The 12322-nt window shown below is 40.6% G+C and overlaps 1 protein-coding gene across 1 annotated transcript in view; it reads right to left on the reverse strand.

Moving 5' to 3' along the window:
• SH3TC2 (SH3 domain and tetratricopeptide repeats 2) overlaps positions 1-12322 on the reverse strand; it is an 819499-nt gene that overhangs the window by 505392 nt on the left and 301785 nt on the right. The window contains exon 3 of the mRNA XM_044069012.1: positions 7477-7599. Within this exon, the coding sequence (XP_043924947.1) occupies positions 7477-7599 (123 nt within the window). The remainder of the gene's footprint in view (positions 1-7476; positions 7600-12322) is intronic.

Consider the following 12322-nt stretch of genomic DNA (forward strand, 5'->3'; position numbering starts at 1 on the left):
AGGCCTGCCACAGGAATACGTATTAACACCGGCAAAGTATGCATCCTAAACATATGTTTAGAAACATCATTAAAGGTGAAGGAATGAGAACGTCCAGGCTGAATGCTAGTGATGAAGGTTTTATCCATGAGTTGAATGCCAAAAAACATAGGTTGAAGATCAGATGTTACAGACAGAGAGAGGTGGATAGTACCCTAGATAACATACTAGAAGTGAGAACAACAAAAGGGAAACCTTATTTTTCTGAGGCCCATTGCAGGGTGCTAGTGGGCATACCAGTATTCCACAGATAAGAATACCTATAGTATACTCGAGTAACATTAGACAAATTACAGAAATACTGAAAAAAAATAGCAGTTATTAAGAACTGATCCTGATGTTAAATCAATGGTTGGACAAAAACCTCACTTTCTTTATAAAAGTAAGAAATCATTAAAAAGGATGCCATGTTATCCTAAAATTATTAGGAACCCACCAGTTATTGGGGTTGTACATGGTACGTTTCCATGCTCTAAATGTAATTATTGTAAGTATATTGACTCCTCCAGTAGTTTTAGACATCCAGATACAGGAAAATGCTTGACTTTTAAGGCAATGGCTGCTTGTAATACATGCCATGTAGTGTATTTAGCATACTGCGATAATTGTCTATCATTTTACATAGGCAAGACTGATAGACGTCTACGTGATCATACAAGGGAAAATATATATATATATATATATATATATATATATATATATATATATATATATATATTTATATATACACACACACACACACAACACACAAAAACATACTCGGAGGCTCTAAATAAAAATCTGCCTAAGAAGCAGAGACCTCCAAAGCAGACACCCAAGCAACCGCTACCCCAAAACAAAACACGTACAACACATAGCTCGCAAAGCCAGTGTGCCAAACAGTCACAGCCCTTAAGGCTAAACAACACACCTGATACACTTGTAATAGGTGACTCTATCATCAGGCACACTGACAACAGGCTGAACAAGGAGAAGGTCACGGTGAGCTGCCTGTCGGGCGCTAGGATCCGCCACATAAAACAAGCACTCAGGTCACTCCAAGGCAAGTACAAATATGACTCAGTCATTGTCCATGCTGGTGTGAATGACCTGAGATGTACCTCCCTGGACTACATGAAAAGAGACGTAGAGGAGCTCTCTGAGCATGTAGCCCAGGCCGGTATGACCCTGACCTTGAGTAGCATCTTACCCTCACTAAGAATGATACCACAATATGAAGACAAGATGATCAATTTCAACAAACGGGTTAAGTATTGGTGTCATTCAAAGGGGATCCAATGCCTGTCAGCCTGGGATGACATGCTCGACAAGCCACGATGCTTCACTAGGGACGGCTTGCACCTGTCACCCCTGGGCTTTCGGATATTGGCAAAGGCTCTTGCTACCCCCATAGTGCCTTTTTTAGGCAAGGCTCAAAAGACAAACCCACCTCCATAGGTATCACAAGGGATAAGAAACTAAGAGTAATGCTACTCAACGCCAGAAGTCTAAACCTCAAGATGCACGCACTCGAAACTCTCCTTAGCATGGAGAACATCGATATCTGTGCAGTAACAGAAACCTGGTTCAAGGCTCCCGAGAGCACCCCAGCACTACCAGGTTATACCTCATACCATACTTTACGGCCCCAAAACTTGGACCGAACCACAAAAGGAGGGGGAGTATCAATATTCGTCAAAGATACCTACACCTCCAGGTTGGTGGCACAGCATGAAGCATCAGAGACTAGCCATGTGCAACTAACAGTGGGTAAAACTGCCTTCCAGTTTATAGCCTGCTATAGACCACCCTCCCAAACCCAGGAAACCCACTCAGCCTTCCTGAGAACACTGGAAAATATGAAGGTCTCTCCAAACACCATTATATTGGGTGACTTCAACTACCCAAACATAGACTGGGAGCATTACTCTAGCTCCAACACCCTAGCCCAAAGGTTCCTAGAATTTATAAACTCAAATGCTATGGAACAACTTGTCACCACTCCCACAAGAGGGGAAAACATACTGGACCTGATCATCACCAACATGGGGACTCTATGCTCCAGACCAGAAGTGTATCCCTCATTGGTAAGATCAGACCATAAACTAATCTCACTGGATATTCACATCCCGACTCCACCCCCTGCCCTAAAAACCACAGTGAAAAACTTCTCTCATGCAAATTTCACACTCCTCAAAACCGAGGTGGAATCCTTCAAAGCCCCCAGGCCTGTGGAAAATACGGCCCAGACCACAGAATCCTTTATAAACGCATTCTATGAACACCTTCAGGAATGCATGGATCATGCAATCCCAAATAAAACCAAGACCCAATCCTCCAAAGGCAGACGTCCTGTCTGGTGGATCCCAGCCATAAACAAACTATACAATAGAAGGAGGAAGCTACTACATGATAGAGCAAAATCCCAAAAAGGGAAGGCATCTCTGATCAGTATTAGCAAAAAACTATGGGCACTCATATAATCGTCTAAGGCCAGCTTTGAGAGAAAAATTGCACAGGACACTAAGGATAATCACAAAGCTTTCTTTATTTATGTTAGGAACCTGGGTGGGAATTCCCCAGATATGCTCAGAATTAGTCCAAAATGACAAAAAATACATCGAACCCACAGACATTGCCAACATCCTAGCTGACAGGTTCAACGCAAACTCCCCCCCCCCCCTCCCCACCAAAAGGGCAAATATCTATCCCAGCAGAGGGCTGCCCCCCTGACATCTCAGATGCTCAGGTAAGAGCTGCCCTCTCCAAAGCAAAAAACACAGCATCAATGGGACCAGACAGTGTCCCGGGCTGCTGCGTCCTACATGAACTCCAAGAAGAGCTAAACCCAAACATAAAACTACTGTTCAATGTCAGCCTTACTACTGGATATGTACCCAAAGAGTGGCGTACAGCAACAGTGGTCCCCCTCCACAAATGTGGTGCCTCAACGGATCCTGGAAACTATCGCCCCATAAGCCTGACTAGCTTGGTCTGCAAAGCTATGGAAAGGATCATCATGGACCTCATAAATAAAGATATTGGGGACCTACAGACACTGGATCCTACCCAGTTTGGCTTTGTTAAGGATGGATCCTGCCTCTTAAACCTGGTTGATTTCTTTGAAACAGTCACTAAGGCCATTGACGAGGGGAAGGTGGTCCACACAGCCTACCTGGACCTCGCAAAAGCCTTCGATACAATACCCCACTCAGGCATTATAGATAAGCTCATGAGCTTAAATATAAACCCCTATGCCACTAGATGGGTTGCAAACTGGCTCAAGGACAAAACCCACATGGTTAGAATTGCTGGAGCCATGTCAGACTCCAAACCAGTTACAAGTGGCGTCCCACAAGGCTCAGTCCTGGGACCTCTCTTGTTCGGTATATATTTCTCTGAGGTGCAGCCCAACACGGAAGGACTGTGGCTGACCAAGTTTGCAGATGACTGCAAACTGGGCACCATAATCGACACTCCAGCCGACACAAGTATCCTCCAAAAGGGCCTCATAGAAACAGACAACTGGTGCCAGAGCCATGGCCTCAAGCTAAACGCCAAAAAGTGTATAGTCATCCCCTTTGGCAAAAACAAAGTGCCCACAAATTACCACATAGGTAGTAATCCATTAAGTACAGAAGAAGTCATTAGGGATCTGGGGACCCAAGTTGATAGCAATCTCTCATTTGACAACCACATGGCCAAAGTTGTTAGAAAAACATTTTATATAGCCCACCTAATCATGAAGGGATTCACATCTAGCTGCCCGGTTAAAGAAACTCCAGCTCTACTCAGTGGCATACCGCCTGCTCAGAGGCGATCTGTGCCTGACGTATAAAGCCATGTCCAACCCGGAATTAATGGACATGCTGCACCTCAAAAAATCCAAATCCCATCGAGCTACGCACTCGAGAGACTTGAACCTCAGCACTGATAGGACATGCTGGAGGGACAGATTCATAACCCAGAGACTCCCTTCACTCTGGAATAAAATCTCAGTCCAGGTTAGGCAGAGTCCCTCATTGACTCTCTTCAAGTGGAATCTTGATGAGTGGATGGGAGATCGTAGGTTTACCCCGGGTATCACTTCTGTGTCACTGTTAGACAGAGGCACAGTATACTAACCTCAAAAAAGGGCATAGCAAAATTATTTTAAAATAGGTGGCGAAAGCCAAACACACTCTGGCTAGGCTTATAAATGCCCTAGGGCAGATAGCCTAGTATGAACCTATGAACATGAATATTGGATCAACTAGAAATGCATTGGCTAAACATGTCTTGCAGTATAATCCATCACATACATTTAGATCTTTAGTGATAGAAACCATAAGACCCAGTGAGCGTGGTGGTGATATAAGGAATGTGTCAGAAACATCTGAGATGAGATGGATGATACATATGAGGACTAATAGAGGATGAGGCTTGAATGAGAGAGTTTCTATAAAGCCAGTCCTGAAACCCAGGAACTTTTGTAAGTAAAGTATATACATTTTTGTATGGGACTGCTTCTATACAATTTGTTTTGTAGGTAGGGTTTGTATAGTGTGTAATAATTTTAAATGAATTAATATATATTATGTTAATTGTTTTACGGTTGAATGATTTTATCTGTTTTACATACTTGATTGCTAATGTGTTTTTATTGGTTGACTGGTGTATTTAAGTGACTAAGTGGAATGTAATATTGTATGATGAAGCAGTGACTTTTAACTGCAAAAGCGCTCACAGTAAATGCTTTTTAATTCTCTGTACAGACTGCATTTTTATTCAGAGCCTTTGCCTTGGTTTGGTTCACTCTACTTGGTGTCTTTGGATATTACTTTGTATTGGGTGAACCATTTATCCTGTCCGTTTTCATTTGTGCTTTGTTATACATTTTGCAAAAGTGTATGAGCAATGCAATGCTTTCTGCCCTTTGAAATATTTCTAGCCATATTATGGAGATGTGTCCTTTTACCTATAACCAAGTACAGTAATCTCCATCTTGTCTTTTCAACTGGAACAAACTATTCTATCTTCTAAACATTAGTCAATAAAATGTGAAGATTCATCCTTCAGTCACCACTTTCCAGTCCACAGCAAAGTGTTAAATGTCTTTTGATTAAAGAAAGGAGTGATTTTGCATTTAGTCTCATGAACTCCAATCTGCTGCCCCTCAGTTACTGACATACCTGGCATATGTCTGTGAGATTAGAATTGCCATTCAAAACCTAAAGTCTTCAGCAACTACTGCAGTTAACTTTTTATGTCCAAGAATAAATCTTTAACTTGCAGACATAGCCTTCTTTCGCTTGTATCATGTGCTTGGGATTTTCCCACAAAAGATTATAGAAATATCCACCCATCTGTACATATATATATATATATATATATATATATACACACATATATATATATATATATATATATACATATATACATACTAACCTCTTGTCACAGTGCTAGTCACATGAGCAGTGCAGAGCAGACTTCTCTCTCCCCAGCAATGATCTGCATCTTGCCCTGCTGGCTAGCCAGGTGCTACCAGAAAAGCTGAAAGATGCAATCTTTTCAACATGTCCTAGTTCTGACCCATCGACTTCCAATGGGCGTGTCTAAAACACCTGTTGTAAGACTTGTCCAGAGATCATACATACTAGGTGTCTTCTTCAACCTGGAAGACCATTGGCTGTGTAAGGAGAGTCACCCAAATTGCAGGCCTCCTTATAAATCATACAGAGTGCAGGCCTTCTTATGAGCCACTTAGATTGCAGGTCTCTTTATGAGTCACCTAGATTGCAGGTCTCCTTATGAGCCACCTAGATTGCAAGCCTCCTTACTCTATCATGGAAACTAAGTTTTAACACCAAGTGAGGTAACTTCATTTCTTTCACCTTTATCCATGATGTTCTTGCTCTCAAACTTTTTTAGTTCTTCCTTCCTTCACATTCTTTCTTAAAAGAAAAAAGTATTCACCTATTTAGCTCGGCTAAATATTGTATGCTTGGGTCAATTTCCCAGTGCTCTTAAACGAATCACTGGATTATTTCAACAGATTGACAAACTTGCCATTTTTGTTTGTGCCAACGTGCTACTTAATATTTTCTCTCTCCTACTGAACTTTCAATATGGCAGTTTAATACATAACAGCCCTTCTATTCCAGTATATTGAAAACTGACCTTATTAATTCATAATTTACTGTTGCTTCTATGTGAAATAAAGTTTTTATGAGAAGTGTTGGTTATGATCATTCATTTTTGAAAAGTCTGTTGTTATAATGCTTACTCGGGTATCAGGCTCCAGCAAGATTTTCACTCCATCATTCATTGTTTGTACACCTCTGGTCCTGTTTTATTTTCACTTTTGTGTATTCTTGTTTTCTTCTCTCACTTGTACTTTCTTCTGTGTCTTTCTGACTTTCTTTACAAACATTTTGTACATATGAGCTCATGTGTTATCTTTGTGTCTTTATGTTTCATTATCTGCCATACAAGTTATGTTCATGGTTTTTTTTTTTTTTTCTGTTTTACTGGAACTCTTACACAATGACACAGTGGTTTAACTTTTTGCACATGGAACATGTTTTTACCTTGGCTGACATAGTTTATGTGGGGGAAGTGTTCCCCACAGTGTGTACAAAGTGACGTGTTATTTTCCTTCTTCTGTCTATCTATCAGCTTGGCACACAGGTTTGAAACTATGTTCTGCTGTGTGGCTCCAAGGAAGCTCACTTAACCAGACTGTTTTTAAGTTATACCTGGAAAGGGACTGTATATCCAGTTGGCATACCTACTAAACAAATAATTTCAAATATTTTCTTCTCTTTTTCAGAGAGGAGCTTTTTTAATGCTCCTTGAGTTTTGTTTTCTATGCACTGCTTTAAGTATTACAGTTGTAATTATGTTTAATGATGTGAAGTAATTAAATCTAGCCACACATTTTACTTCAGCCCTTAAAATAAGGAACAGAGCACGAAAGGCAAATTTCAGTGACCATCATAACATATTAATAAGATACACAAATACCTTAAGCCTTAATACAGAAGTCAGGCAAGGAAACATGTTTCTATTATTATTATTATTACTATTATTTAAACCAGGTTAGGAGTATTCTGTGTCTAAATTCGGGATGTTAATATGAAGACAGCTCACTGATGCCCCTCAGTCAGTAGGCGTTACACTTAATGGACCAGTAAAACAGCAGCAGCTGGAGTATCTTATATGGGGAATTTGTCCCTGTGCCAGAGGTATATGGCATCTATGCCAACTTCCAGTTCTAACAAAACTGTTAGCTATGCCACAATAACTTAACTTGTATAAACTTTAATTTGCAGTTATCAACCCTGTCATTGCTCAGTCTATTTTTTTAAAAGAGGGAAACCCTCTGCACAACAATACTAGATTTTTGTAACTCTCACTTATCTCACATACATGCTCTCTCCAGTACAAAGAGTCATAGAACATTTGCATACTACTAACCTGTTGGGAAGGACTCTCCTACCCCAAGCGAGATAGACTGCCTCGGCAACGATTTCTTCTTGTCTCCTGCTGAGTCTGGAGGTTTGCTGGATGAACATGACTGCAGTGTATGCTCCTGGTCACCTGTAGTAAAATTAGATAATGTATTCAGATGTTTATTGTGAGCATGCTTAGCTGAACAAAACACTAATTTTATATTACTATACTATTACCAGTTCACTATCTTTAATAAAATTTATTTACAACCTTTGGAAAATTAATTTTATAACGCAGGTATAAAAATAAAACCTGCAGGAAGCAGAGAGGGGAAAGAAAGTGAACTCAGGAGGGGGAAGATGGCAACGGAATCATAACCTTATTATATCCTCTTACATTACACTTATCATTTCATTTTTATTTCAGGTAGGTAGACAGAACCCAAGGGCTCATTTTCACTCGTCCCCTGGTTACAAAGCAAACTAGTAACTTAAGTACAATTTATATAGTAGATGTTGTACAATGTCACTGTACAGAGTAAAATTACAGTTTAGAAAATGACACACCGTTTGCTAGTTATAAGACAACAAGGCTTCTCCAGGCAAAGAGCTGAGGTCATAGAATTGGACTACAGATGCATGTTCTTATCCATTAGCTGCAAATCAATGTTCATGAAGGTGATTCTTAATTAATCTAAGACTTGACCTGGTAAAGTGAAGATGATGAGCAGCTGATTTTTTGTGGGACTGCCTTCCATACATAGTTAGTTTCCTTAAAAGAGAATGCTTTTATGAAGGATTCTAATCGGTAGCCTGAATTAAATAAACTCATTGAAATTTAGTGATTGAAGCCATCGGGTGAGGTTTTTATTCTTATGGAAGAACCTCATGGGGGACAGTAGTTAAGATTAAGGTGGAGAAGAAGAAGAAAAAGTCAATTTTAGCTCTTAGTAAGATTAAACCTTTTGCCTTTTTAATTTATCTGAATGTTTAGAGTTTCTAATGCTCTGACTCCATTCCTAAGCCAAAGTAGCATTAAAGTTTACAAAATCAGTATCAGTTCAGTCTTTGAGGTTTGCTAAGAGTGCTCTTATCAGCACAGACACAATAAAGCAGGAATTGCCTGTTTCTGTAGTTCATATGAAATTTCTTGTACTGGCAAAATCTTTAAGTATGCCTGAAAATTATTTTCTGATTAACTCACTTGCATCTACTAATACTGAAAATTACTGGGATGTTTTTATTTCATATTGCTTTGGTTTCTGTTACCTCTCAACCTCTTAAAGCAAGAATTCTGGGTAAAGCCAAAAATAATGGGAGAACAGGGGCCCCAAAATAGGCACAACTTTTAAATATTGCTATTATAAACTTTGAAAGCTGATAGAATTACAGGTTTTGCATTAACATGAATTTTGGAAGGGAATTAAGCCTGAAATTAAATGTCTGTCATTATTTTCTGACTTCAGACCACAATGACTTGCCAATAATTTGCCTGAAAATCAAACTTTTATGCGAGGCAGACTAAAAATATTATGCAAATATCTGGACAATCTGCAAAAATTTGGGCAGTTAAGAGGTAAGTTCATACATCTTGGTATGTTTCAGTTTTATATGTCTCAGTACATACAACACTATAGTCCATAAGTATAGCCATTTCAATAATTTATGCTGCTTTTTTCATGTGTTGTTCAATTATAGTATCAGTTTTTTTCTTGCTTCTGCTTGCTTAACTGTTGGTATTGGATGATCACAACAAATGAGAACTTTTTGAACTACCTGTACATTGCACTGTTGCGCAATTCTCAGTTTAACAGTCTTGCCACATTCCTGCACCTTGCAATGTACAGAGCCTCAGTCATAAGTATATTACAACCAGCGACAAGATGCATAACGGTTTCTATTTCTGTACTACAGAATGTCCATTTTCTTTATCCCTCACTTTTCTCCTCTTCTTCTTTCGGCAGTTCCCGTTAGGGGTCACCACAGTGGGTCATCTGTTTCCATTTCTTCCTGTCCTCTGCATCTTGCTATGTCACACCAACCACCTGCATGTCCTCTCTCACCACATCCATAAACCTTGTCTTAGGGCTTCCTCTTTTCCTCTTACCTGGTAGCTCCATCCTTAGCATCCTTCTCGCAATATACCCAGCATCCCTCCTCAGCACATGTCCAATCCAACGCAATCTCGCCTCTCTGGCTTTGTTTCCAAACCGTCCAACCTAAGCTGACCTTTTAATATACTCATTTCTAATCATGTCCATCCTCATCACACACAATGCAAATCTTAACATCTTTAACTCTGCCATCTCCAGCTCTGACTCCTGTCTTTCCATCATTGCCACCATCTCCAAACCATATAACATAGCTGGTCTCACTACCATCTTGTAGACCTTCCCTTTCTCTCTTACTGGTACCCGTCTGTCACAAATCACTCCTGACGCTCTTCTTCACCCATTCCACCCTGCCTGTACTCTCTTTCACCTCTCTTCCACACTCACCATTACTCTGAACCATTGATCCCAAGTATTTAAACCCATCCACCTTTGCCAACTCTACTCCCTGCATCCTCACCATTCCTCTGTCCTCCCTCTCATTCACACACACATATTCTGTCTTAGTCTTGCTGACCTGTATTCCTCTCCTCTCTAGAGCATATCTCCATCTCTCTAGGGTCTTCTCAACCTATTATCTGCAAACATAATAGTCCACAGGGACTCCTGTCTGATCTCATCTGTCAACCTGTCCATCACCATTACAAATAAGAAAGGTCTCAGAGCTGATCCTTGATGTAATCCCACCTCCACCTTAAACATATCTGTGACTCCTACTGCAGACCTCATCACTGTCACACTACCCTCGTACATATCCTGTTCTACTCTTACATACTTCTCTGCCACTCCCAATTTCCTCATACAATACCACACCTCCTCTCTAGGCACCCTGTCATATACTTTCTCTAAGTCGACAAAGACAAAATGTAACTCCTTCTGACCTTCTCTATATTTCTCCATCAACATCTTCAGAGGAATCATTGCATCTGTAGTGCTCGTTACTGGCATGAAACCATACTGCTGTTTACTAATCATCACCTCCCTTCTTAAGCTAGCTTCCAGTACTCTTTCCCATTATGTCATGCTGTGCCTGAACAGTTTTATCCCTCTGTAGTTACTGCAGCTCTGCACATCACCCTTATTCTTAAAAATCTCTACCAATATACTTCTTCTCCACTCCTCAGGCACCCTCTCACTTTCCAAGATTTTGTTAAACAATCTGGTTAAAAACCCCACTGCCATCTCTCCTAAACATCTCCATGTTTCCACATGTACGTCATCTGGACCAACAGCTTTTCAATTATTCATCCTCTTCACAGCTGTCTGTACTTCCTACTTGCTAATCCATTGCACTTTCTGATTCCCTGTCCCCACATCATCCAACCTTCTCTCTTTCTCTCATTCTCTTCATTCATCAGCCCCTCAAAGTACTCTTTCCACCTGCTCAACACACTCTCCTCACTTGTGAGTACCTTTCCCTCATTATCCTTTATCTCCCTTACCTGCTGCACATCTTTCCCAGCTCAGTCCCTCTGCCTAGCCAGTTGGTACAGGTCCTTTTCTCCCTCCATAGTGTCCAACCTTTCATACAACTCTCCATATGCCTTATCCTTAGCTTTCAGCATCTCTCTCTTCACCATATTCCTCATCTCCTTACACTCCTGTCTACTTTCTTCATCTGTCTGACAATCCCACTTCTTCACCAACCTCTTCGTCTGTATACTCTCCTGTATGTCCTCATTCCACCACCAGGTCTCCTTGTCCTTCTTCTTCTGTGCAGATGTCACACCAAGCACCTTTCTAGCTGCCTCCCTTACCTCTGTTTTGGCTGCCCAGCTATCTTAACTCTTCACTGCCACCCAGTGCCTGTCTTACCTCTTCCCTGAACTCCACTTTTATAGTCATCCTTTTTCAACTTCCACCATTTGATCCCTGGCACTGCCCTCACTCTCCTCCTCTTCTTGATCGCCAGTATCATCCTACAGACCACCAACCTATGCTGCCTAACTACACTTTTCCCTGTCACCACTTTGCAGTCTCCAGTCTCCTTCAGATTAGCCCTCCTGCATAGGATATAATCCACCTGTGTGCATCTTTCTCCAGTCTTACACATCACCCTATGTTCCTCCCTCTTCTTAAAATAAGTATTCACCACAGCCATGTCCATCCTTTTCAGAAAATCCACTCAATTTTTTTATAGACTTGTAAGCCGACATGTACATAGTGCACTGTCTTGAGCTGGCTTTAATAACCTTTCATCTTTAGGTTTACATTTGACATTTCCTAGCCATTCATGCATCACGTTTTGACCAACATGCTGTTGTTTCAGCAGTTTTCTGTATTTGCCACGATAATTATGAGATTTCCAGTTTTCTTTCCAGTTCTGGTCATCGTTCTTAGGGACTGTTTTGTTTTTTTGGCACTTCTGTTGCTACTTTTTTTTTTTTTATCTACTTATGGTTTGATTTCTACACCCCCTCCTTTCTGAAATGCTTCAGTTAATCTGAGTAAAAATGTCATCTTAAAATTCTAAAGCATAGACAAAAGAAGTCTAACTGTGTTTGTATCTGTTGATGTCAGCAAATATGTATACAGTCCCATGATTGCTGACATACACATATAGTAAGTTCAAATAAACCCTAGGATTCAGAAAAACTCTCACCACTTGGCTCATTGGCAAATGCACTACACACACACACACACACACACACACACTCACACTCACACTCACACTCACACTCAACAGGGTTGCCAACTTTTCACAATTAAAATCAAGGATGCCTCTTTTCCTGCCCCTTGCCCCCCGTGACCTGTCCCCTC

This window comes from Protopterus annectens, chromosome 4.part0 (genome assembly GCF_019279795.1).
Source record: "Protopterus annectens isolate FY-2018-M chromosome 4.part0, PAN1.0, whole genome shotgun sequence".
Taxonomy (NCBI): Eukaryota; Metazoa; Chordata; order Ceratodontiformes; family Protopteridae; genus Protopterus; species Protopterus annectens.